At 41.4% G+C, this 27,886-nt stretch overlaps 1 protein-coding gene across 1 annotated transcript; it reads right to left on the reverse strand.

Annotated features, from left to right (window-relative positions):
• Positions 1–3,320: 3,320 nt before the first annotated feature.
• Positions 3,321–24,677, reverse strand: LOC116524054 (C-type lectin domain family 2 member D-like). The gene is made up of 8 exons (XM_032239151.1): positions 24,660–24,677; positions 21,833–21,922; positions 21,069–21,082; positions 19,734–19,843; positions 17,976–18,068; positions 7,849–8,039; positions 5,870–5,973; positions 3,321–3,570 (listed from the first exon to the last, which is right to left on the reverse strand). Exons 1-8 carry the CDS (start codon positions 24,675–24,677, stop codon positions 3,450–3,452), a joined length of 741 nt encoding a protein of 246 aa, XP_032095042.1. The 3' UTR covers positions 3,321–3,449.
• Between the last annotated feature and the right edge of the window lie 3,209 nt (positions 24,678–27,886).

The raw sequence follows: 27,886 nt of genomic DNA on the forward strand, positions 1-27,886 counted from the left end.
CAGCACTCCCACCCCCAGTTTTTGGCGTGCTTTTTTCATCCTCCCCGGGCTCCAGAGGCTTTCTTAAGCTTCCCTTAAGCCTTCAGAGCGCAAAAATCCAGTCCCATGGGCAAACCAGAAGTCCGTTCCCGAACTTCTGGTTTGCTCATAGGGCTGTTTTTTGCCCTCCGGAGCCTTGAGGGGACTTGAAAAATGGCCCTATGGACAAACTGGAAGTCCATTCCCAAACTTCCGGTTTGCCCGTAGGGCAGGTTTTTCGCGCAAGCCTCCGGAGGGTGAAAAACGGCCTCAAAAGAAGGCCAAAGTCACTCTGTCAGCTATTCATCTTTCATCTCAGAGTCAGACTCTGAGGTGGGTGGCGTGGTGTGGCATGACAGCCGTAAGCCTTACTGGTAGCTGTCAAGCCTGAATTTTAAGTGTGTGTGGGGTTGTTGATATCCTGGAGTGTTAATTCAGTTTGACACAGCATGGAGCCTTTAGCAAACACAGCACAACTAGCCGATGAGCCATGTACATTCCAATGGCTCACTGATTGGAGGAGGAGGAGAAGTTGCCAAGCAACCACTTTCATCTTGATTGGACAATGTGACATTGTTTTGGAAATTTGAGAAAACTGAAACTTATATAGATATGAAAAGCCAGGGAACTTTAGTACTGGCTTTTCACTAGTTAGTGCCAATATGGTATGTCTAAATAAGTTTGTACTTTGAGTGAAGGAATGCCTCAGAGTTCAATTTGTGAAGGATGCGTTAGTGGTGGAATTCAATTTTTTTTACTACCAGTTCGGTAGGCGTGGCTTGGCTTGGCAGGCATGGGAGGGGAAGATTACTGCAAAATCCCCATTCCTTCATGATCAGCTGGGACTCGGGAGGCAGAGTATAGATGGGGGCGGGGGGGGGCAGTCAGAAGTGGTATTTACCAGTTCTCCGAACTACTCAAAATTTATATATATATGAATTGAAATACTTAATCACTATATGGATTAATAATTAATAATGGAAAACTATTCTTGCAACTCTGGATGATTGGTGACATTATGGTCAATTGAAAATATGAATGTATATTATAAATTAATGGGAATTCTTTGTTCTAATCTCCACTTTTTCTCCTTGGAGATAGGTGATATTATAATACTTTAAAGACTTATTGTTATTTGATAGATAATTATGAATTCAAGGAAATAAGGATTGTTACAAATGAAAGAATATTAATGATAATTTGAACACATAATGCTCAATGACAGCAAAGTATTCAGTTATGTTTAATGCAAAACCAGTGATGTTATTCTTAATCTTAAGAATTGATGCACAAAAACTTGTAACCAAACAATATGCTTGATGAAATGGAGGAAAGTTGGGTTTTTTTCTTGCTTTTGTTTTGTTTTTTCTTTAAGAAAAAGAATAAAAATATATATTAAAAAAAGAACAAAGGTGAAAAATACTTCCTCAAGTTCTGAAACCACAGAAACTATGTTCCGACCTAAACATAGTACACAAAATTATCTGCTATAACGTCCTACCTGTAAACAACTACTTCAACTTCAGTTGCAATAATACATACTGCAAACTCAAAGTAAAGCGCTCCAAACTCCATTGCAGAAAATACTTCAGCAATAGTGTGGTCAATAGTTGGAACATACCTGATTCCTTGTTAGTTCCTCAAACCCCCATATCTTTAACCTTAAACTGTTCACCCTGGACCTCACACGTTTTCTAAGAGGTCCCTTATAGGGGCATGCACAAGTGCACCAGCTGGCCTACCATCTCTGTCCTACTGTCCCCATTGATACACATTTTATGTGTTCATGGTCATGTTATACTTATTTATATCCATCTATTTGTTCTAATCTCATGTCCATGTCTATACTAATACCTGTTACCTTGTACATGTTGGCAAATAAATAAATAAAATATACCTTGTTGCTGTTAAAATAAATGCAGCCTCCTTTGGAAACAGCAGCCAAATCCTGCTGTTTTTCTTCAGACTCCAGAAAGAAATGGACTCTAAATAGAACCTGTCATCACATCATTAATCTTACTGACATGTCATCTTTTTTGTCATCATATTTAAATTATATCTATTTTTATCTTACTTTAACATTTACATTTCAATGACCTTTTAATTCAATTCCTCCCCTACAATTCTGCGTTCTTTTCCAAATTATTCAATTATCTGTTTCTTTTTGTATTTTGCATACTGATTTTCTATCCAGTGATTAAAAACATCCCCATATCTTATAATATTCTGATTCTTCCTTCTCTTTAATTGCCAACGTTAATTTGTTCATTTCTGCACAATCTATTTTTAACTACCCCTCCCTCGGAGGGAATTTTTCCCATTTTCCATTTTCTAAATCCAAGCTACTGCGCCCCTACCCTGCTTGCACAATAAACTCCCAAAACCCGGAGGATCCCTACATGAACTCTAATGTGTCCATCTCTAAGTTATAGCTGAAAAAAAAAGTTATAGCGATTAATTGTCACGCTAAAGGACGGACGCGCTTTGGCACTAGCCCAGGGGTGTCCAAACTTGGGAACTTTTAAGACTTGTGGAATTCAACTCCCAGAATTCCCCAGCCTTCTGGGAGTTGAATCCCATAAGTCTTAAAGTTCCCGAGTTTGGACACCCCTGCACTTGTCTCAAAAGGCCCGATGCGAGTCCGCCGAGAAATACGTGCGGATCCGCGAACCCCACCTTACCGTCCAGGCAGCCTGTTCAGTCTTGTTAGGCCTCTAAATTTTGCAGTTTATTTTCGGTTTAACAAGGAAACCCGTCTCTCCTTTCTGACCAATTGTCCTACGGCCAGCCCCTTTTTTGCTCCAGATCTCATGGAGCAGCTCGCACAGTGGTTAACGCAGCCAGCAGGAAAAGAATTGCCCGGTGAGGGAACTTTGTAAAACTTTTTCGGCTTTCCCACGTTCCGACTTGCCCATAAAAAGACGCGGCCGCATAGTGGAGCTCAGCGTTAAAAATGCGGGGAAATCCCCTCCGCGTCAGGCAGCAGCTCCTTTCCGAGGACCGCGAAGGGACCTTCCCCATCCCCGTCAGGTATTCCAGAGCCCCCTCTTCCCCATCTCAGAGCACAGCGCTCGATGGTTTCTTTCCTCACTCCGCGTTTTGCAGCGTTGAGTCTAAATAATACCCTGCCGGGATTCTGGAATCCGTGACCTTTGTCGAAATGACATGTCTCTCTAACGCTTCGTCCAATCAACGCGAAGCGCTGCCAATCTGCCCTAACCTCGCGCCATAGTTTTTCAAAGAAATGTTGTATTATGTATTTTTTTCTCTTTCCTCCAATGATGTGTGATTCCTTTTTCATCTTGTAATTGGTGTATTATTTTTTCTCCTTTTCTTTTTTTAGTTTGTGGGCTTTTTTGTTGGTCGGGAGGGCACCTCAGATCAAACGAATTGAGATAAGCCAGGAGCTCTCCTCTTTTCACGTGGTTGTGTCATCCAGGCCTGCAACTTTCTGGCCGGCTGCAGAGAAAAAGTTTCTCCATGGAACACAAGGTGCTATCAGTCCCTTTTCCATTTATATATGCACATAAACCTTCTCCTCGCACTGGAAACCTGCAAAAAGATCATGTAATTACTATGGCAGTGGTACTGAGGGCAGAAATTAGCATTGCAGGAATGATCCTTCCAGGATCCTCCCACCTCCGCTACTACTGGTTCAGCCGATCTTGGTTGAACTGGCAGCAACCCAAATCTGAAGGGGAAGGAAGAGAGAGAGAGAGGAGAAAACATTCATTTGAAGGTATCTCTCATGTTCGGAACAAATGCTCAGCTCTACAAAGCTGCAAAAGTCTTGCTCGGCAAGCATAAAGACATGGTAGCTGAAACATCACAGCTGTTCCTAATTTCTGTTATTAAAGGAAGTTTCAGAATATTTTTAAACCCCCGGTGGAATCGGGATTCTGAGAGCTTAGCCAAACCTTAATTAAATGCCTCCCAGAAATTGTTCTCAAAATCCACTTTACAATTTATAATCTGTGAGCATTTCCTAACAATAGAAACTTGGGTATGTTATTTGATTTCCACAGATTTGCCATCAATAGTTATAATTTAATAATTGGTTATTAAATATTAAGGAAGCACATATGGATTTTGTTACTAGGTATCTGCCAAACACTTCAGGAAATCTATAGTATTTGGACTTTGAAGTACATTATAAAGCGTAAAAGTAAAATTTTGGTTCAAAATTTCAGTTATCAACTAGAACAGAGGTGTCAAACTCGTGGCCGGCAACCCAGATGTGTCACATGCTGACCATGCCCACCCCTGTTTTAGCGAAGGGGGAAAAAGTCACGATACAGCATGTTATGACAACGTGTCATTGCAGTTTTATACCCCTGTACTAGCTGTTTAAGTAAATTCTTAGCGCAGTTGAAATATGCCCTGAATCATTGAAGTTTTGAATTGAAATTTCAGATTCACACTTTTCAGTTCAAATTTGAAATGGTGTAGATTTGCTTAAGTGTTAGACATGTATACCTAATTTCAGATTTTTAGATTTTTAAGCATCTGACATTCCTGATAAATAGTCTTAAAACATAACAAATAACTTCAACAGAAATGAATGGTGCCACTTGGTTCTTTTATAGATTGGAGAATATGAGTCTAAAGTAGAATTGTGGATAAAACCCTCACAGACTGGATTTTAACACTCTCCCTTTCTATCCTACTGATTTCTCTCTCTTATGTGCATACTATGGCTATTTAACTAAGACCCTTGATTTGAAGACTATTTGATCAAATCACCAAATTAGATCCCTTCTCCCAAGCCAATTGTCAATTAGCTAAATTTAATGATTTGGTTACATTTCTAATAAACATCCTTTCCAAAGAAGGTTGAATCAACATTCTGAATTATGGATATGAAAAAGATCAGAGATAGTTGATACATCACTAATACGCAGAGTTGACCTTTAACATTTGCCATTTCCCTATTACCTTGTTCATGGTGCAGTGTTTCTCAAACTTGGCAAATTTACAAGGTGTGGACTTCGATTCTCAAAATTCACCAAGCAGCCAGGAATTCTGGAAGGCTACTCATTTTAAAGATGTCAGGTTTGAAGAATCCTACCTTATAGAAAATACCTTTTGGAGGGTGGGCGAGGGGAGCAAACTGCAATTTAATGACAGATAGAGCTGTCCCTCCCCCGCTTACAAAAATAACAAAATTGGCGGAAGAACCATCTGCTTCTGGAGGTGGTGTATCCAGGGGTGGGCTTCAAAAATTTCAGCAACGGGTTCTCTGCCTGGTTGCTGGGTGGTGTGGCCATGGTGGGCATGGTCCTTCACCACGTGGGGGGGGGGCATTTTGCCTTCCCCAGGCTCTGGAGGCTTTCCTTGAGCCTCTAGTAGGGTGAAAACGTTTCCCCAGCCTCCAGAGGCCAGAAATGGGCCTGTTTCCACCTTCTGTAACTTCCAGAAGCCCGTTTTTCCTGCTCCCTGAGCTTCTGTGCGGGCTCTACACTTATCTTGCATCCAAAATGGGCCGTGTGGAGACTCCTGGGCAGGGCCAGCCAGGGGTGGGATTTGGAGGTTCTCCGAACCGGCCATAATGTTAGCTATACGTTCTCCTGAACCCGGGCAGCCCACCCCTGGGTATATCATCTCAGCCATTTTGAACTTCTCAGTCTATCACAACTGGCCAGCAGTGCAGGGACCACCAGATGTTATATACTATTGCCTGAGCATTTTTTCCCTCCCCTTTCTGTGTCTTATTTTTAGGGAGAGAAGCTTAATAAAAAGTAATCTCAATTTCTTATTATTTTTTCAGCCCCTCTGGCTGAAGCGTAATAAGTATAAATGTTTCAAATGGGTAAATAGCTCTGTAAGTTCAAATAAATAAAACCATACTTACTGATTTTTGAACTTTGTGCCATTGGCCCATTTCCAGTCCTGGTTAACTTCTCTTGAGATACCAAACCAGTAATGAAAGGATTTTAATATACCTACCCAAAAATCCTAGGAGAAATGAAATAATGTATAGTATAATCCTCATTTAATACGCTACTTTGGGAAAGAAAGTGTTATTTTTTTACTGTCTATTAAATGTCAAAATACATTGATTGCATCAATTTATTTCTTCTGTACAAAATCATAATCAAGTAAGGTAAAGTTAAGGTATGTGTAAATGCCTTATCAGCACTATTTTAGACAGAATGGGCTTCTCCATTATTTGAGGGAGACAATGATATAGAAATCAGGTCTGTTGTATCCAAAATCCATTAAAAGGAGGTTATTAAATCAAGCTTTTTGCCTGATTAAAAGTACACACATATATTTATAAATTTAAGATGCATTGAACAGAATTTAACAGGAATATATTAGTTTTTGTTACTCATAATGATAGCTCTCCTCAAACATTTCTTAATAACGCATCAGAATAACTAAAATATTTATGGCAGCTTTTATGCAAATAATATATTTAATTGGTGGCATATGGCATAAAATTTGGCCTTGTTCTACAAATCAGCCATGTTCGTTTGATAATGCGATAACTCTGAGGTGCTTGTTGTGGGAGAATGAAAGCTTCTAATTGTTGCTAAGATACAACTTCAGACCTGCAAGTGATCTGCTCTTTGACCACAAGAGGAAGTCAAAGATTATAAAACTGTGCTTGGCTTTATTGAATTTCAGAATAAACAAGATGAACATCTGTTCACAGCCACAACAAAGGTGGCAGCCATACTAGCTCTACTTTATGAGAAGCATTTTAGAGGAATGCTCAAATAAAATAATTCAAGCAATCCAAGTGACAGAAATAAAGATAGTTATTCTAGTGAGGCAAGCAAATGCAGAAACTTATCAAACCATTGAGGAGGTTGTTGATTTTCTGAAATATAGAATGGACATTACGAGTGTTCAGTATGAGGGGGACTCAATTTTTTTTTTTTGCCCTAATAGAGGTAAGAACTGCAGGTAAGCCCTCTAGCCATAAGAGAAAATGTTCTGGATCTCCATTTCAAATTTGAATTAAAGAGCGAAAGTTAGTGCAGTCTGAGGTGATCAAAATAAATGTTAGGCTGATCACATTTTTTTTCTTACCCAATGCTAGATGGTCCCATCACAATCTAAGAATAGTACATATCCTAAATAAATAAAAAATATTGGTAGTGGTAAATGGACTTCAATAATAAACTAATATTTACTTAGCTATAATTAATCAGAATGACTAAATAATCAGATTAATCAGAATGGCAAAAAGGATGTGGGAATGACTTCCAACTTCCTGCTGGCTTCCCCACTGACTCTATTTGTGAGAGCATCAGAAATTGTGACCATGTGGCCATGGGATCACTGCAAAGGATACAGATTTGTGAATAAAACTGGTCTGAGGATCATAGAAATTTCAATTCCACAGGAGTAACGGCTGCCAGGTTTTTTACCCAGTCTTTTAAGGTAGTGGATTTTAGGTACCATGATTCAAAAATGTGTTGTTACCATTAGTTTGTAGAATTGCTGCCTGGAGCAGCTAAGCACAGATAGAAAGAGGTACTGTTATGCAACAGTAGGACTCATAAGAAGGAGTAGTGGAAGAGCAGTAGAAGGAGATCTAGTAGAAGTGGGAAAGTGTGTAGTAGTGAGCAGTGTGAGTAGTTGCATTTGAGTGCTTACGTTTGTGTGTTGCGTTGGCTGTCTTGGGTTTTGAAGCCCAGTGATTTGGGGATATATGAAAGAATAATAGATAATCGATTCAAAAATTGTTACAGTATATTACACCATTTGGACTAACTTGACAAATAGACAAACGCAATGAAAGTTTTAGTAGTATATGGATAACAAATATAATAGGACTGCTTTTTGTATTTGTGAATGCCAGGACAACTTATTTCTTACCAATTCTTCCTGATTATCAATCACAGCCAAGGAGGCATTAAACGAAGAACAAGTGTTTAAACTGAGAGACCAATTCCTTTCTTCTTTTGATACATAGAAACATTTTCTTCTATATCCAATCCAGAAGTCTGGACAGGCAACACCTTGGCTCACAGGGTCAGGAAAAAATGGACATGTTTCCGGTTTTTTAACTGGAAGTAAAACAAAAAAACACAAATCATACACCTCATAATTAACTACATACAGTTCTGACAACAAAGTTTGAATAGTTAATACCCAGAGGTGGTATTCAATCGGTTTGGACCAGTTCACCCGAATCAGTAGCAGAAATTGTGGGTGAGCAAGTCCATCTGCCCACCTGCCCCGGCTCTATGCCATCCTATTTAGACACATTTTTTAAGCTGGGCACATGCCAGGGGTGGGTTTCTCGCCCCGTTCCAACCGGATCGGTTGGAACGAGGCCGGCAGCGTCCTCGCGCACGCACGCGGCGTCCTCGCGCACGCATGCGGCGTCCTCGTGCACGCACGCGGCGCACGCATGCACGCACGCGGCGCGCGCATGCATACTAGCATCTGCGCGATGCTCCAGCTGCTCCTGGAGGATCGCGCAGGCGCTGTATGCGTTCTGCGCATGCGTGGAAAGCGCAGAATTTGTAAAAACCGGGTAAGGAGCGGGCGCAGGTGTGCGGGCGCGCGCGGGTGCAGGGGGGGGGGCTTCACCGTTCCCGGAAGTTACTTACTTCCGGGTTCGGCGACCAACCGGATCGCAGGGACCGGTGCGAACCGGTCGAAACCCACCCCTGGCACATGCACAGAAGGTGCAAGCATGAACAAAGCACATGCACAGAAAACCAGGTACATGAGCAGAAGGGGAGCCCGTGCAAAGTGAGCAGGCGCACGCGGGGGGAACCAGTGGTAACAAAACATGAAACCCACTGCTGTTAATACCATATTAAAATATCTTACATAAATTGGAATTTGTGCACACAAATATGTTTATAACGTAATTACATTATAAGGTATTTACCAGAGGTGGGTTCCTACAGATTTTGACTGGTTCGGCTGAATAGATAGTAACTTGGCTGTCCACGCCTCTGAACCAGTTATATCTGTGCATGCGCAGAAGCATTTTTTTTCACTAGTGTGCATGCACGTGCACAAAGCACACAAACGTTTGCCCAAAACACATCCCTGAGTGAACTGGCAGTAAAAAAAAATAGCTGGGGTTTTGTAGCCAAAACAAAATAGTTTCCCCTGTGAACCAAGGACATTCCCAGAGGTGGCTGAAGAAAGGAGGAGTAATGTTACCAAGCAACTGGATTGCACCCCGATTGGACCATGTGACTGATTATTTGGGAAAGGGGAAAAACTTTTAATTAGGTGAAAACTGTGGGTTACATATAGAGTCGGTTTTCATCATCCTATACCAATATGATATATCCAATAAAACTATTTTTGCAGAATCTACCTGCCTTGGAGTTCTGTTTGCTGTGGGTGTATTATTTGGAACTCTGACATGTAAGCTGTTTCTCCCAAAAGCCAGATGCTAGAATAATAGCACATAAGATCCTGCTGAACAGGATCTGAATATTATATGGCCTTATAACAGCCATTACATGAGAGCTATGACTCCATGGGATTCAGTGTCTCAAAAAGGGGGAATGATGGATGGGCTATTTACAGTAGCTACATTGAAGACAGGATATTTCCTCAAGTTTGATGCAGCCAGCTTACCAGAAAGCACAGTGATTTTGTGATTTTCAGTTTTTTAACTGTAATTCTATTTTATGGCTGTATATTAGCTGCGGTTTTGCAAATTTATATCTCCCTTTGTGGATTGGGCAATGGGTTGGTGTATATCATTACCCAAAGCCATTTTTAATCAATTTGGGGAAATTTATCCAGGTTTGGGAAGCACTAAAATTAAATAACCAAATTTACTTATTTATTTATTTATTTGTTTGTTTGTTTGATTTCTACAGCCACGCATCTCAGCAAATGACTCTGGGCGGCTCACAATTCAAAACATATATTGCAAGGAGAAGGAGGAGCCACATCGCAATACCACAACATGCGGTCTTGATACTCCGAGACTGCCGTTGACACTTGCCGCTGGATGGTCCATTGAGACCTAACCGCCCCCCCCCCCCCGTAGAGATGGTGATCAGGAAGACAAAGCCTTGTTGGTCTCAGTGACATTGCAAAATCCCTGATAGACCCAAGGGAAGTGCTTCAAGCTGGTGGTAAACAGGCCGTCCCCAGGCTGATGAAATCGGGACGCTCCAGAAGGAAGGAAGTGAAAAGAGAAAGTAAATCCATCTGGTGAGGTATCTTTTCTATTTTGCTAAAGACTGCCCAAAGAAATGTTTCTTTAAAGCCAAATTAGATCCTTAAGGAAAAGAACTAAGTGGCAAAAATAATCCTAATTGGATCTCTGTGGAAAGTTTGTTTTTCTTTGTAACTATTTTTTGTGGATTGAAGTGCTCGCAACATTTTTTTCATCTCTCCTCTTAAAGTGAACGGATTGTTTTTTTGACTTCTGGATTAAATCCTTCCTTCTTATTTTAACAATTCTTCCTACTACTTGTTATCAAACCACACTAAAAGAAATCCAAAGAACTTTGTTCCCTATAAGCCAGAGATAAATATTAGAGGGTGAAAATTAACATTGCCAGTCGGAGGTCAGAAGCTGGGTTTTTGAAAGCACACATCTCTTTTCTTTCCTTATTTGACTTCACTAACTTTGTAGCTGAAGGGTTTACAAGTTGTTTACAGAAATTGATAATGAAACAAGGGCATGAATTGTTTTCACAGGTGTCTCTGAGAATTATTTTGGCAGGGGAAAGAAAGAAAGGGGGGGAACAGAACCCTTCTCCTTTGAAGAGTGTAAAAGAACTTGTGTTCAAGTCAATTTAAAATAAAAAATAAAAGAGGCCTGGAAGGCTAGAGTGGCAGTCGCTATTAGTTGTTTTTTTTCTTTTTCTTTCCTTCTTCTGTTTTGGAAACATGGATCAATTTTTAGATGAGGAAACCTTAAAATTCCAAAATATCTTGGCTGGAATTCAAAATCTATTGGAAGGATATGGGAGAATTGAGAAGAAGTTGGAAAGACTGGTCTTCCTCACAGCAAAAGATGATGGGGTTGTAGCCCCAAAAATTAAAGGGGAGAATGAAAATATAGAAGATAAAGATAAGACAATAGATGAATTTATTAATGGAGCAAATGTGGGTGAAAGTGGAAATAAGGGAATATGGAAAAGGGAATTCAACGAATTGGAGCTCTATCCCAGATTCCAGGACACAGAAGAAGAAAAAATACTAATGATGATAGACATAAGAAGAGAAATTTTTTCAGAAGCAAGATTGACAACCAAGGACAAGCTAATTTTAATAGCAACTGGTGGGCAATGAGATTATCTGAGAGACCCTTCAAGCAACAAAGTGCGGAGACAAAGATTGCGGCTAGGGTCCTTTCGGACCATAACCCAGTTTGGATGGAGTTGGGAAGGGTAGTGCAGGCAAGAAGGTCTTGGAGATTGAATGAAACTTATTTAGATATGAAAAGTATATTAATGATTGTAAAAAATTACTATCTGAATATTTTGTTTTGAATATGAATAAGGGTACATCTATGGAATTCGTATGGGATGCAAGCAAAGCGTATATGAGAGGAGTGCTGATGAATATAAATAAAACACATAGAAATAAACAAGGGTTAAAACGAACAGAACTGGAAGAGGAAATTAAAAGAAAAGAGTTGGAGTTAACAATGAACCCAGGCGATACAAAGGTTAAGGAAGCTATTAACATATTAAAATCTCAATTTGACATGTTGATCTCTGACCAGGTAGCCACTAATTTATTATATGCAAAACACAATACTTTTTGTAATGCAAACAAACCTGGCAGATGGTTAGTTTATCAGATTAGGAAAAAAAGGAAAATTCGAAATATATCTAAACTGATTTACAGAGGGAAGGAGGTGTTTCAACAGGAAGAGATTCAAAAGGACTTTCGGGAATTTTTTACAGAACTGTATAAAGGGGATAAAATTAATGGTTTAGATATAGACAAATATTTAGATAAAGAGAAAATACCTTCAGTTAGAGAAGAGCACAGGCAAAAATTGAATCAACCAATAACCTCGGGGGAAATCTTGCAGGTAATTAAGCAATTAAAGTCAGGGAAAGCACCAGGTACAGATGGCTTGACAGCGGTTTACTATAAAAACTTACAGTTAGAAATGGTAGAACCTCTTAGAGAATTATTTAATATGATTCAAATGGAAGGTAAAGTGCCTCCATCTTGGAAGACAGCGTTTATATCTTTGATATCCAATAAGATCAAGATACTACTCAACCCAAAAATTATAGACCTATTTCATTACTGAATGTAGATTATAAAATTTTTATTAAAATATTAGCAAATAGGTTAATGTTGGTTATTCAACAATTGATACACACGGACCAAACAGGTTTTATACAGGGGAGACAGATGAAAAGTAATGTCAGATTAATTATTAATGCATTAGAATATTTGGGAAAGAACAACCAGATCCCTGCTGCGTTTATATTTTTGGATGCTGAGAAGGCCTTTGATCGAGTTAACTGGCAATTTCTGTTGAAGATATTGCAAAAAATGCAGATAGGAGATAATTTTTTACAGTCAATTAAAGCAATATACCAACAGCAAACAGCACAAATCATAGTCAATGGAAGTTTAACAGACTCTTTTCAAATTGGAAAAGGTACAAGACAGGGCTGTCCTTTGTCCCCATTATTGTTTATTATAACTTTGGAAGTACTGTTGAATAAAATACGGGGCTTGGATGGTTTAAAAGGGATCAAGATTAGGCAGCAAGAATATAGAGTCCGCGCTTTTGCGGATGATTTGGTCATAATATTGGAACAACCGCAGGAATCCAGTATGGTCTTAATGAATACGATTAATCAATATGGTCAAGTGTCTGGCTTTAAAATAAATTTAGGAAAAACAAAAATATTAGCTATAAATATGAATACTAAACAAAAGGAAGAATTAGGAGTGATGCTAGGATGTGAGGTAGTTAAAAAAGTCAAATATCTTGGAGTTAACATTTTAACTTCAAATGGGAAATTATATAAGCATAATTATGAACCACTTTGGCATAGTATACAGACAGAGATGAAAAAATGGGAGAAATTGCACTTATCTTTGCTGGGTAGGATAGCGGCAGTAAAAATGAACATCTTACCAAAATTTTTATTTCTTTTCCAAATGTTACCTATACTTAAAAAAGATGCAAATCTTTTAGAATGGCAGAAGGGTATCAACAAATTTATATGGGCAGGAAAGAAGCCGAGGGTAAAGATGAAAATAATGCAAGATGTACGTGAGAGAGGAGGTTTGAAATTACCTAATTTAAAACTATATTATGATGCAGTGGCATTATCTGTAATTAGTGATTGGACTCATTTAACCAATGATAGAATATTGAATATTGAGGGACATGATCTGGTATATGGTTGGCATCCTTACCTGTTATTCAACAAAAAATTGGATAAGAATTTTAAAAGTCATATTTTAAGAAATGCTTTACTGCGGGTCTGAAAAAAATACCAATATAAATTAAATGACAAGATACTCATGTGGGCAATTCCTAGACACGCAATTGAAAATATGAATATAGCACAAAAACAGGACAGAATTACTTACAGACAGCTTCTTACCTCGGAAAGGGGGGCATTACAATTAAAATCTTTAGAGGTATTAAAAGAGGAGAAGGTAGTTCAAACATGGTTCCAGTATGGGCAATTACAGGCTAGGTGGAAAATAGATCAAAAAATTGGTTTTATCCAAGTTGAGGATAATTTGTTTAAACAAATAAGAGATCAAAGCTTAATGCATATAAAGAGGATATATAATGTATTAATACAGATGGATTCGGAAACAGAATTAGTTAAATATTGTATGATAAAATGGGCTCAAAATATTGAAGAACCAATAATGTTGGATACATGGGAAAGAATCTGGGTAAGAAATGTGAAATTTACACAAGCTCAAAATCTGAGAGAAAATTTTTACAAGATATTCTATAGATGGCATTTAGATCCTAAAAAGTTGGCTTCTATGTATCCGAATGTACAGCCTAAATGTTGGAGGTGTGGTTCTCTCGATGCTACATATTATCATATATGGTGGACCTGCCAAAAGGTTAAGGCATTCTGGATAAAAATATGGTGGGTTATGCAAAATATCTTTAAAAGAAGGATAAAGTTTACTCCTCAGTTATTTTTGCTAGGTATAAGTAGTGACTTTACAGTGGTAGAGACTAACTTGATTCTGCACCTAATAACGGCAGCAAGACTGTTGGTGGCGCAATACTGGAAGAAGGAAGACTTGCCTACAATCCAAGAATGGACATTGAAAGTCACAAACTTAGCCGAGATGGCTAAAATATCGGCATATCTTAAAGATCACTCAAATGAGAGATATAAACGAGACTGGAAAAAATGGATTGACTATATACAAAATAAATACGGGACCAAGAAATTCCAGTTAGCCTATGCTTAAGATCAGAAATGATTTAAATTGTTTAAAGTTAGTTCAGCAAGAAGAAGCTAAGGTCAATGCAGAATGTCATTAATTTCTTTATTTCTTTTTTTTTTCTCAATAGATTTTAGACTGTGTTTGTTAAAAATCCATACCGTGTATGGGTTCTGGGAAGGAAGGGGGGGAAGGAGGGGTGGAGGGGGGTGGAGGGAGGGAGGGGCACACACACAAAAAAATTGTACTTCGATGTTTTAATGATTGACGAATGATGAAATATTTGTGTTTTAAAAGAAATAAAACCTTTGAAGGAAGCAACAAAGTGCGGAGAGAAGTCTATAAAAACCTTATAAAGGAGATAAAAAGAAGACTGACACCACAATTGGCAAGAGAGATAAAACGAGGCAGTGGATCCCGGAAGGCTCCTTGGTTTACTGAGGAACTCCGGGAGATGAAGCGCCGAAGGAGACGCCTAGAGCACCTATGGAGGTCCAGCAAATCCGAATCGAGCCGAGCATTTTTGACAACCTGCACCAGAGATTACGTTCGGGCAATCAGGACGGCTAAGAAAACACACATTGCCTCTCTGGTTGCGTCTGCTGAGTCGCGCCCAGCCGCCCTGTTTAGGATAACCCGTTCCCTCCTAAATAGGAGGGATACGGGCGATCCGCTGCAGGGTAGGGCTGAGGACTACGTCCAATTTCTCGCAGACAAGGTTGCTCGGTTCCGGGCTGACCTGGACTCCAATCCCGCAGTACCAGCCGAGGCACTAAGGGATGATCTGGTAAGTCATCGCTGGATTGAGTTTCAGGCTGTTACCCCCGAGGATGTGGACAAGGCCATGAGAGCTGTAGGTGCCTCCACATGTGTGCTGGACCCGTGCCCTTCCTGGCTGGTTGTAAACAGCAGGGAGGTGACACGAGGCTGGATCCAGGCGCTTGTTACCGCCTCACTTTGGGAGGGGATCTTTCCCCCCGCTTTAAAGACGGCGGTGGTGAGACCCCTCCTGAAGAAACCATCCTTGGATCCAGCTGTTTTAAATAACTATCGTCCAGTCTCCAACCTCCCCTTTGTGGGGAAGGTTGTTGAGAAGGTGGTGGCCTTTCTGCTCCAGTGGTCCTTGGAGGAAGCCAGCTATCTCGATCCGTTCCAGTCTGGCTTCAGACCTGGCTGCAGCACAGAAACCGCTTTGGTCGCGTTGACCGATGATCTCTGGAGAGCCTCCATCCTAGTGCTCCTTGACCTCTTGGCGGCTTTCGATACCATCAACCATGGTATCCTTCTGCGACGACTGCGGGAGGTGGGGGTGGGAGGCGCTGTTTTACAGTGGTTCTCCTCTTACCTCTCGGACAGGTCGCAGTCGGTGTTAGTTGGGGAGCAGAGATCGACCCCTAGGCCCCTAACGTGTGGGGTGCCTCAGGGTTCGGTCCTGTCCCCCCTTCTTTTCAACATCTACATGAAACCACTGGGTGAGATCATTCGACGGCACGGGATAAAGTACCATCAATATGCGGACGATACTCAATTGTATCTGTCCGCCCCGTGCCAACTCAACGAAGCGATGGATGTGATGAGCCAGGGGCTGGATGCTGTTAAAGACTGGATGGGGGTCAACAGGCTTGTGCTCAATCCAGAAAAGACCGAGTGGCTGTTGTGTTTCCCTCCCAAGAATTGGCCAAGTACTCCATCTCTCAGGCTGGGGGGTCAAACTATACGCCCCTCAGACAGGGTTCGCAACTTGGGAGTCCTCCTGGACCCACAGTTGACCTTCGAACATCATTTGTCAGCTGTGACCAGGGGGGCATTTGCCCAGGTTCGCCTGGTACACCAGTTGCGTCCCTACCTGAACCGGGAGGCCCTCACAACAGTCACTCGTGCCCTTGTGACCTCTCGGCTGGAATATTGCAATGTGCTCTACATGGGGCTGCCCTTGAAGAGCATTCGGCAACTCCAGCTAGTCCAGAACGCGGCCGCGCGAGCGATAGTGGGTGCACCTCGGTTCACCCACGTAACACCTATCCTCCGCGAGCTGCTCTGGCTACCTGTTGATCTCCGGGTGCACTTCAAGGTGCTACTTATCACCTATAAAGCCCTTCATGGTAGTGGGCCTGGGTACTTGAGAGACCGCCTACTGCCAATTACCTCCACCAGACCGATTCAATCGCATCGATTAGGCCTCCTCCGAATCCCATCTTCTAGCCAGTGCAAACTGGCAACTACCCTGAGGAGGGCCTTCTCGGTGGCTGCTCCGTCCCTTTGGAACGAACTCCCTGTGGAGATTCAGACCCTCACCACCCTCCAATCCTTCCGCGCTGCTGTAAAGATCTGGCTGTCCCGGCTGGCCTGGGGTTAAGATTATAGCCCCACTCGAATGGTGTGATTGTTGCGTTTTTCTCTTTTAATATGCTGTATTGTTTATTGTTTGTTGTTTCCCCCTCCCTTTTGAATTGTGAGCCGCCCTGAGTCCCCTTAGGGAAAAGGGCGGCATACAAATAAAGGCAAAAGTAAAAAAGTAAAAGTAACTGTTTTGTTATTGGAAAGATACAGGTTGACAATGAAAATTGATAAGAAAAAATAGTTGATTTTGGTGATTAATAAGTCCTACGGGATTGGGCGGCATATAAATTTATTAAATTACTAAAATTACTAAAATTACTAATAAGTAAGAATTTTGTAACTCTTAGGTTGTTTTAGATTGTTATTAAATTTTTACTCACTAACAATTAATTAACCATAATAATAATAATGAAATGATAATGGATACAGCATAATGATATATACATGTATTGGCAATTTAGTAAAAGAAATTTGGATATAAATTGTAAATTGTGACTTGGGAAAAAGACCTATACAATTTTATTAATAATTTTTTATTTAGAACTTGTTATAAAGGTGTAAGGTTTTTCTTTTGGGGGGGGGTGTCTGACGAGAGGAGATGGGAGATAAATAGTAAATGATTTTTAGCCAATTATAATAACAACAAGGAAATGTTAATAGTCATTGTTTAACAATATATACCTGCTATGGTATTGGCAAAAGTAACTTGGATATAAATTTTAATCAGTGAGTTGGGGAAAAAAGGGGGAAAGGTTTAAAAACTTTATTAATTGACTTTTAGTTAAAAGATGCTATGAAGGTGTAATGTTATTGGAGGATTTTTTGAAATAGCTAATGAATGCCATTATGTGGTTGTGTCTTTAAGTATGAATGATTTGAGGTAAAAGCATGTTCAAATAATTGTAGTCAAATGAGAATTGTGGTACATTGATAGTAAGATATAGAAAGATTTTTGATTTAAAATGTATACTCTAATATGAACTATAAGTAATGACTGTGGAAGAAATGCACGAAAGTTATCTGTAACCAATCGACACGCTTTCTACAAGATGTAATGAAGGATGATTCCTTTTTTGTGTTTTTGTTTAATTAAAATGAAAAATAATAAAAAAAATATATTGCAATTAAAACCTTAACATTTTAAAACTATAAAATGCATTAAAACAGTGTTTTAAAATGTAATCATTAATGAATGTGGTGATCTTGATTTAAACAACAACGAAACTATGGACAATGTTAAATAGAAAGTTCTCATTACTTACCAGCCAGTAAAATTATGACAACGATCAAAACTGTGAGCACAATAATAGCTGCTATAATAATTTGTTTCTTTGAAATGCACTTAAGTTTGAGAGCTGAAAAAACAGAGGAAAATATTAGGAGATGAATGTCATGCTTTTATTGTGATTGCTTAAAATTTTTTGGGTTTTTTGTTGACTTGCCCAGGTTGTAGTCACACTGTAGCATATGATAGACAAACAGTTTTAATGCCCTTTATGGTAGAAGACTGCACATTTACCCCAAATGACTGACTGTAATATGTGTGAACAGTTTTGTATCCTCTATCTTAGAACTATTTTCTTCCAGCTTTGTAAGGAAGTAAAATGTCCAAAATATCTGGAAAACTTTTAGTTAGAGAAGGTGTGTGCTTGCATTTGTTGACAGTTAAAGTTGACTTGCAAACTGCTGATCCCACCACAGATAAATCCTGAACATCCCTCAACTCCCTCCCCTACCCCCAACAAGGAAAGACAGAAGAAGGCAATTAAGAGAGTCTCTGAGGAGCTCAGAAACCCAGCCTTGGCATCTGTCATGTGTGGCCTTCAGATTTCTTTCCCCACAGAACAATTTAAGGGGGTCTGGAATGGCTAAGATCCTCCATCCTTCTCATAGACATGGGAGACTCAAAGTCACTCATCACTCTTAAATGCCCAACAGCCTACAAAAAGAAAAAGCTGGCAGCACTTGTGAAAGTATCCTGTCCATATTTTAATTTAATATCACAAAATACAGTTCAAATCAGAGATGGGTTGCTCCCGGTTCGGCTGAACCAGTAGTTGTGGCTATGGGAGGCTTCTCCCACCCACCCGGATGCTTCTGCGCATGTGCAAAAGCATTGCGCGTGTGAGTACGCATGTGGGCATGAGCGAATCAGTAGTGAACTGGTTAGCAACCCACCACTGGTTCAAATGCTGCCTGCAGAACAGCACACTGAAAAATAGAGCATGCCACCTCAATTTCCTCATTTTCTCCAACAGCATTACAGCAATTAATCAGGTCCTAAGGGGAAGAAATGGATATTTGTTCTTTGTCACAAAGAACAAATACTTATTTCTTCCCCCTCAGATGGCCAACCTGGACTTTTCTCTCCAACTCTAATGGCCAAAACCAGTGGCAGGATTTTGGTCCTGGAAATGGGAAGTGCCTATCAAAGTGATATGGGAAACTAATCCAAGGTACAGTATTGGCCAAGGTACAGTTGGCTTTGTGGGAAATTGTTCTTTTTGAAAAGAGGAATACTCCCAAATGTCAGGGTTTTGAATAATCCACCCACTGAAAGCAGAACTCTGAGGCAGGTAGTTTCCTCAAAGAACATGTTTATTGGGTACATCATATCAGCACAACTGGTGAAAGCCAACTCTGAAAGTTCCTGAGGTTTTCACCTAATTAAAAGAGTAAAATCCTCCCTCCTAAGGTGTCACCGGTCACATTGTCTAATTAGGATGGATGGCAGGCTTGTCTGCTCCTCCAACAGCCACCTGTTACAATGACCTTGGTTCCCACAAGAAAAGTTTTTCTTTTGATGATTAGCCGGGCTATCAACTTTCCCCCCTCCCTTCCCCCTCTCAGGCTTCATGGCGACTATGAGGCAGCACAAAATGTTTGCTTCAGATTGACACCAAGTTCTCCTCAAAATAAGGGAATAGAGTAATCCTGTTTCTTACTTAAATGTGGCCCAGCTCCACCCACTTTTGCTCCATTACATTCTCCCTCTCAGAGATTACAAAGCATGTGTCTACCTTTGCTTTTACCAGCATTTCTTGCAGGCTTTGCATTAGAGCTTCCATCATAAGGTTCAGTTGTCCTCTCAGGAGTCAATTGTTCACAACTTTCAGATCTCCTTCTGCCCCTAAAAGAAGGCAGAGGTCCCCAAGTAAGACAATACACAGAGATGTGGTCTACATTTGCCTATAGGAAGATGCTGCCCCATTCCCAATCAGGGCTTCCTCTTTCTTAGTAAAAAATAAATAAAGAAAGAAATATTTTGAATAGCTGACCAGACCCTCAATCTCGCAAGTCTGATCATTCCAAAATGACTTCCAAAAATCTTAGGAGAGTTGAAATTTCAGGTGATAACAAGGGAGGGGGGTTGCCCATGCCATAGGATAATACAGACGTCTAGATCTGGGGTATTTCCATTGCTCTTGTGGTGCATATTAGAAAACCTGATTTTTACGTAACAGATAATATATAGAAAAATGCTGATACTCCTGGTAGGACCTCTCTGGAACATCATCCTCTCAGAGATTAAAGCAGCCCCCACTCTAATTCTCTTCCAGAAGGCGCTGAAGACCTGGTTCTGCCAGTGGGCTTGGGGAACCCAGAGTGGGATGGAGTCCATTAAATGGTTCCTATGATCTGCTATTGCTGGGGGGGGGGGGGTGATTTTATTATATTATATTAATTTATTTGATTCTTTTTATTAGTTTTATTGTTTTAAATGAGGTTTTATATTCTGTAAGTCGCCTTGAGTCACTATGGACGAATAGGCAGCAATATAAATTCAATAAATGTATAGAAATAAATAAATATTGCTGAATTCTATCTGAAACCAATACTCCACACAGAATCCCAGGTGATAGTTAATGAGCCTCTCTCCAGCTTAGAAGATCATCTGAAACAGTCCTTTCAGATGCTCTTCCTGGTTCATCAGCTTTTGAGTATTTCCTCCCAATACAGTTCTTGCCATAAGAACGAAGGATGACTAAAGAAAACAATCCTACTAATAACCTGTTCTCATGCCAGTTTCTCCCTAATGTAGCTTTAGGCCAGTCCAGAGGTGGGTTCCTACTGGTTTGGCCAAGTAGATAGTAATCGGCTGGTCACAATGCCCGAACTGGTTCTATCGGTGGTGCCATCTTGTTTTTTTGCTTCTGCACATGTGCAGAAACAATTTTTAAACTTCTGTCCATGTACATGTAACATGTATCAAGAGCATGCATGCTCGAACCACGTCCTGAGCAAACTAACAGTAAAGAAGCCGGAACCCACCTCTGGTCCAGTCATCTCCAAATATTGCAAGTCAAAACTTTTGCCCATTCAAATTTGCTTTTCCCAACTCATGCCTGACTTACATCATCTGATTCCTCTGCTTAGAATGGAGAGCAATGTTTTAGCCATAGAATCACTTCAATGGAGATTCTCAAGACATCCAGGTGATGGTTGTCCCAAAGGTGCTTTTTGAGGAGGCAACTGGACTTTCTGGATTTTCCTTGAAGACCTTTCACTTCTCATCCAAGAAGCTTCCCCACCATCCAGTCAGAGCTGAATAACAATAGCACTTAGACTTATATACCACTTTACAGTGCTTTAACAGCCCTCTCTAAGCGGTTTTACAAAGTCAGCCTATTGCCCTGAACAACCTGGGTCCACATTTTACCAACCTCAGAAGGATGGAAGGCTGAGTCAATCTTGAGCCTGGTGGGATTTGAACTGCCAAATTGCAGGCAGCCGACAGTCAGCAGAAGTGGCCTGCAGTATAGCACTCTAACCACTGCACCGCCGAGGTTTCTTGGAAGAAGCTTCTTGGATGAGAAGTAAAATGTCTTCAAAGAAAAAAAAAACAAGAAAGTCCAGTTGCCTCCTGAAAAAGCCCCTTTGGGACGTAGAATCAACCAAGACTTTTCTTTTGACTTCATCAGTACCCTCCCTAGTGCTTTTCTCCTGCTTTCTTTAGTTCTCAGCTAGCTGAAAGAAAGACCTGAATGGCTCACCTTTAATTTCTCCTGGCATCTTCCAAGCCGTCTGGGTTACCAAAATAAATAAATAAGTACATAATCAGGATTCAGACTGCATGGAAAGAAGAGAAATTAGTGTTACTCATTCCTGCATGGAATACCGTCGACATATTACTGTAGAGAAGATGCTCCCTTAAATTGCCCAGCTTACCACTGACAATGAAGATATCAAAGTGATTGATAGTTTCTGCCTTTAGGATCAAGATCCAACCATTAACAATAAAGGGACAAAGAGTCCAGAAATGAGCCACTGACCAGCCCTTGGTAAAGCAGCCACGAAGACCTCAGAATAAATATTCGGATGCTGGGATGTATCTATAGAGTGGAGATTGAATAATATGTACCCTGCTGAATGTGGCTGAAGCATATGTAAGTTCAAGAATATTATTTGAAGAGATGATCATTAAGATGGTTAAACTTTTGCATTAAATCTCTGAGTGAGCCAGTTTAGTATAGTGTTAAGACACCGGGATAGAAATGGGGAGATTGTGAGATCTGGTCCCATATTAGCCATGAAGCTGGCTGGGTGACCTTGGCCAGATCCTCTCCCTGAGTCTGGAGGAGGAGGAAAAGAAGAAGATGAAGTAGTAGTAGTAGTAGCAGCAGTAGTAGGAGGAGTAGTAGTAGTCAAGGGCAAGCAATTTCCTAACATCTTGCAAGAAAACTGCAGGGACTTACATAGACAGTCTCCAGAAATCACTATGGACTTGAAAGCATGCATGCATACACACACTATTTTAGGAAGAAGAAAACCCCCATCACCCCTGGCCAGCTAGTATTCCACCACTGACTTTGGAATTCCCCTAAGATTTAATCAGAATATGCTACTGGTGGCTATAGCCACAATTTTCTGTCTGTCCTCTATTTGTAGATTTTGCATTTCTTCCAAAGTCAGCTGCTGAGGCTTGGTGATAATTTTAGACTGTCAGACGCACACAAAATCAGGACTATATGTTATGTTCCAATCCAGAAGGTGTTTTCCTTAAGCCTATACAAAAGAATCTAACCAAGTAACGTTCAATATAAAATTGGCACCAGATAAACATCCACCGAATCAAAAGGTGTTGGACTTAGGACCTCCAGCTCTTTCCTTTCATCTCCTACACACACAGCCCTATTGTACCTGCCTTCCACCATTTGCTGCTCACGGGAATGATAAATTCCCCACTTCCCATTTTCAGACTTTTCACAGAAAGTTTGCCCAATATTCCCAGGTGCTCCTCTCTTTCCGTGGGATGGTTTGGGGGCTTAACTTTTACTTTGGAGGATCTCAACACTGCTAGATCATTCCTTTCAATCTTCCTTTGTGATTGTTTCTTTTATTCTTCACGACCACCTGTTTTTATGCACCGATTCCTCTGTCAACAATACTGAACAAGTCAGGCTATGAGTATCAGGAGATTGTAGACATTTGCCAGGCTATCCCATCTCCTTTACATTGCAGCCATCTATTATCCACAAAACTTTTCCACAATAGCAGTGGGACCTCTAGTGCCATGCATTTCATTAAATGAAGAATTTTGCAGCCTGTTTCCCTGACTTTTCTTTTCCATTTTATTTCTGTCTGGTATTTACTGTCCCCCCCTTCATATTGTTCACTGCAAATCTAGTAAGAGTTACCTTCAAGTCTTAAAACTCATTAGCACGAAGATCACAGAGGACCATTCTTGAAAAGGTTGAAGTCTTCCAGGAGTGTCTGAAATCTGTAGTGAGAGAAAGACTGTGCCAGGGATGCCAGAAAAGGGACAGCACACAGCAGCCAGGATGGGGAGGGTGGGCAGAAGCTGATAGGTTGGTGTAGATGGGTGGGTGCAAAGAAGTGGGAGTAGCTAGCGTGCAACTACTGTGTGCTCGGCATAGACAAACACACCCCATTCTGAGCTTGGAGACTTCTATAAACTGTTTTCCTTCCCCATTTGTTTAGCAAACTGGTGGCTCCCCTTTGGAGCACAGATTTTCAATTCTGCAATTGCAGACACGAAGGGAAGTCATTGTTCCCTTTTCCCCTTAGTGTTGCTTTTGTGGTAGTCCCCTTTGCAGACCTCCTCCAGGCCAAACTGTACATCCCCAAAAACCCATAACTTTATAACCTAATACTGTCGACTGTGGGCCTCACCCCATTTCCTAAGAGGTCGGTAGGGGTGTGCATAAGCGCACTAGCCTGCCTAATGTCCCTGTCCTACTGTCCCCCATTTATTTCTCCCCATTTCCTATGTTTTTATTCATGTTTATCTTATTCCTGTATCTGTACAGAGTGACAAACGAACTAATAAAATAAATAAATAAATAATAAATAAGTGTCCTGTGATGGCTCTCAGCCACTCCTGCTAGTCCATGGTCTGCATCTTACTGCCTCCTTGTGATGCCAGAAATGAGGCAATCTTCAAGCTCAGAATTCTGTCTGTCTGTGTGTGTGTGTGTGTGTACGTGTACGTGCACATGCAGCAGTGCCGAAGGTGAAGTCCTTTTCCCCAGTCAGGGTGAGATTGGCAGCTTCCCTTCTCGAAAGTGGAAAAAAGTCCCCAAATGTGAACAGAGTATGTGTCTTCCTGCGTCTGTGTCTGTGTGTGTATTCACAGCATGCCGAAGGAGAGGTCCTTCTCTCCAAATCTGAACACAATTGGCAGCTTTCCAGCTCATATGTGGATAAAAATCTCCATGCTTGGGAACAGTGTGCATGTATGTGGATGCACACACTTGGCTGCTGGCAATTTGGGGAGGTGAAGACTTGGTGGTCCCATGTCCAGTTAACTGGTTTGACTTGTTCCACATTGACACAGCCACAGCCACACAGTTGCACCCAGCTAGCCCTGCATACCCAGCCATGCCCAGACAGTCCTGCCCACCTGGCTGCACTGAGTCAACGCTAGGCTGGTCGTGCCCCATTTCTTCACGCCCACCCATCCACGCCCACCCAGTCACACCTACCTGGCCACTGTGAGTCATCCTAGACCCATGCAGGGAGATTTGCTACTGTCCTGCCCCCCCCCCTTAACCTTTCCCCACAGGTACTCCTCAAGTCTTCTGTTCAGGGCAATTTCAAGATGGATGCATATGAAGTACCACTGCCCTAGCTTTGCAAGGCATTCTGAGAGAATGAAAATGGCATTTCATTCTTCATTAAAGAAATGCAAAGAAAAGATTAACTGCCATTTTCTTCCTTGGCTTGGAGACAGAGGCAGTTGAGAGATAAAAGGCACTGGCAGTTGGTTTTATTGCACAAAATGAACAAAAGCTCTGATAGAAGCAAATGCAGCCAGGTGTCCAATATGAAAAAGTCATTAATATTGGAAGCCAGTGTTTCCAGGAAACAAAAAGTGGAAATTTGAAAAGAACAAAAGCTCCACAGGTTTGGAAAAGGTGTTTAATGGTCCTCTCTCTCTCTCTCCTCTCTCTCTCTCTCTCTCTCTCTCTCTCTCTCTCTCTCTCTCTCTCTCTCCTCTCTCTCTCTCTCTCTCTCCCTCCCTCCCTCCCTCCCTCCCTCCCTCCCTCTCTCCCCCTCCCTCCCTCTCTTTGGTGTGTGTGTTTGTGTGCGTTTTGACTCATTTCCAAATCACACACAGACACACACACAGCAGCAGCAGCAGCAGCAGATCCAACCTGGTAGAGCCAAACCCTCCAACCAATGCTTACCTAGCACAAGAGGATGACAAACATCCCATTCAGTTGCTATCTGAGCCCCTCCCCCCTTCCGCCCCAACTCTCATCCCTGACAACATCATCCCTGTGAAAATGAGATCATCGCCCACTTTGGCCCTGAAGACATGGTTTTTGCTAGCCAATCCTGGGGACCCCAGGTTGATACAGAGCCCATCAAGTGGCTGCTTGCTTTGATTGCTGTCTCCAGGGCGACTTTGTTGGGCTTTTATTTCTATAAGCCTCCCAGTGTCTGAACTGAGTGGTATTTCTTAATAAATAAAACACTAGAGATGTCTTATGGGGGCTTTTTAGGCAGCCAACAACCAGTTCCTACAATTCATCTTCTTACATGTGTGACATGCATGACAAACAGTTTGCAAGTGGTATATCCATGCCTCTTCAATAAACCATGTGCTGCAGAGTCCTTGACTTATTACAACCATGATTGCAACCAGAATTTCAGTCACTAAGCCATGCAGTTATTAAGTAAGTTCGCCTGATTTTTAATTCCTGTTTTGCCTATGGTGCTAATCAAATCACCATGACTGGTCAGTGATTCTGGCTTCCCCCACTGACTTTGCTTGTTGAAAGCTCCCAGGGAGAGTTCCCAGAGACCCGAAATTTGATCATAGGACTATGGGATACAGTAATGGTCGCAAGTATGTGGACCAGTCCCTTTTTTTCAGTAATGTCGTAACTTCAAACAGTTGTTAAACAGTTGTAAGTCAAGGACTTGCCTTTTTTTAATAATGGAGGAGGACAATATTAATTGGAGGACAGTAATTAAGAATCCTGGTTTTCATAGATAGCCGGTGGAGAGGGCTTTCTTAGTCCACAGAACTTAACAGGGGAAGAGTAAGAAGAGGGAAATTGGGAGGCATAAAGTAGATGCAGTAAAACAATTACAATATCTCTAAAGGGAACCACAGCTTTCTTTTTTTTTTTCTTTTTTTAATGCTATATTTAAAAATGCAAGTATAACTTGTTCTATTTCATTTAATGAACTATGTTTTTAAAGTAATGGAGTGAGGACATGACATCTTATTTATGGGCTCATGTATTTGTTAGGGATCCACAAAGAGAAGGACCAGGGGAGACATGAGAGCAGGGTTCCAATATTTGAGGGATCTGGCAGGTCAGGATGGGGGGTGGGGTTCATCAATAGCAGTCTTCCAATATCTGAGGGGCTGCCTCAGAGAGGAGGGGGTCAAGCTATTTTTCAAGGCACCTGAAGGACAGAGAAGGAATAATGGATGGAAACTGACCAAGGAGAGATTCAACCTGGCAATAAGGAGAAATTTTCTGACAGTGAGAACAATAGAACAGTAGCTTTGCCTTCAGAAGTTGTGGGAGCTTCATCACTGGAAGCTTTCAAGAAGAGACTGGACTGCCATCTGTCGGAAATGGTGTAGGGCTGTGTTGGTGAACCTATGGAACATGTGCTAGAAGCGGCACGCAGAGTCATCCCGCATGGGATGCGCGGTTCACTGGCCCTCTTCGTGTTTCTGTGCCCAAACGTGTTCCAGTAAGCTGGTCTTCATGCACGCAGGACCACCAAATCATGGAAGAGCAGCATTCCGTCACACCTTCGTGTGCTGACACCCAAACCTCCGGGTTTTTGGTGCGTGCAGCATAATGGCCAGCTGTTTCATTGGGCACATGCACCGTGTTGGGAACTGGAAGTTTGGCTTCTGACGCACGCATGCACCACAGAATGCTGCTTTTCCAGGTTTTGGTGCTCCCGCATATTTCCAGGTGGATGGTTTTGCGTGCCATTTACAGCACATAATGACATAAAGGGTAGCCTTCATTGGTAATAGGTTCTCCTGTTGTTGTTTTTTTGGAGGGGGGTTGGACTAGATGACCCTACAGATCCCTTCCCAACTCTATTAATCTGTATCTGTAAAATCTTCTTATTTGGAAGTCGCTTCCTTTTATGCTCTTTTCTCATCTACAACAGGCGGGTATAAGGATTTAGCCATTGTTGCCTCAGATAGCACCCCTTTGCTCTGGGGTGGAAGAGCCATTGCTGAAAGAGGCAGCCAACATTTACAGGAAGGGGAGGGTTTTTTTTTAAAATTCTGCATGCAAATCCTCAAATGAATACAGATGATTTCTGACAAATCCAGTGAAGCTCTGCACTGCACAAATCAGAGGCAATTCCATTCTTTCCTATAAACCGCAGGCAGCCTTTAAGGGTCGGGATCTATGAAGGAAAGAGGAAAAGTACTTTCAGTTTAGGAAAAAGAGTAAAAACAAGAGCCACCTATTTCATCAACACACCTGCCTTCTACAATCCTGTCCCTCCCTCCCTCTCCAACCCCCTCCCTTCCTCTCTCCACACACAGAAACTTATGAGGTTGTAGGGTGTGGGGTCTGGTGGACTGGGAGCAGGCCCAAGACCTGCATGAACCCCCAAGGGGCAGGGAAGTGGAGTATGGGTTGCCTCAGATGGCAGAGACGGCTTGGGGGCTCAGACAGGCCTTCTACTATTGCCTCCCAGGGCCTCCCCAAGA

Source organism: Thamnophis elegans, chromosome 2 (assembly GCF_009769535.1).
Source record: "Thamnophis elegans isolate rThaEle1 chromosome 2, rThaEle1.pri, whole genome shotgun sequence".
Taxonomy (NCBI): Eukaryota; Metazoa; Chordata; class Lepidosauria; order Squamata; family Colubridae; genus Thamnophis; species Thamnophis elegans.

What these genes read in the sequence shown, in the direction of transcription:
- LOC116524054 (XM_032239151.1), bottom strand. An exon ending in AAATGCTGGTAAAAGCAAAG is followed by an intron (nt 18,069 to 19,733) that starts GTAGACACATGC and finishes CTGTTTTTTCAG; the next exon opens with CTCTCAAACTTAAGTGCATT. An exon ending in TGTCATAATTTTACTGGCTG is followed by an intron (nt 8,040 to 17,975) that starts GTAAGTAATGAG and finishes TTTTACTTCCAG; the next exon opens with TTAAAAAACCGGAAACATGT.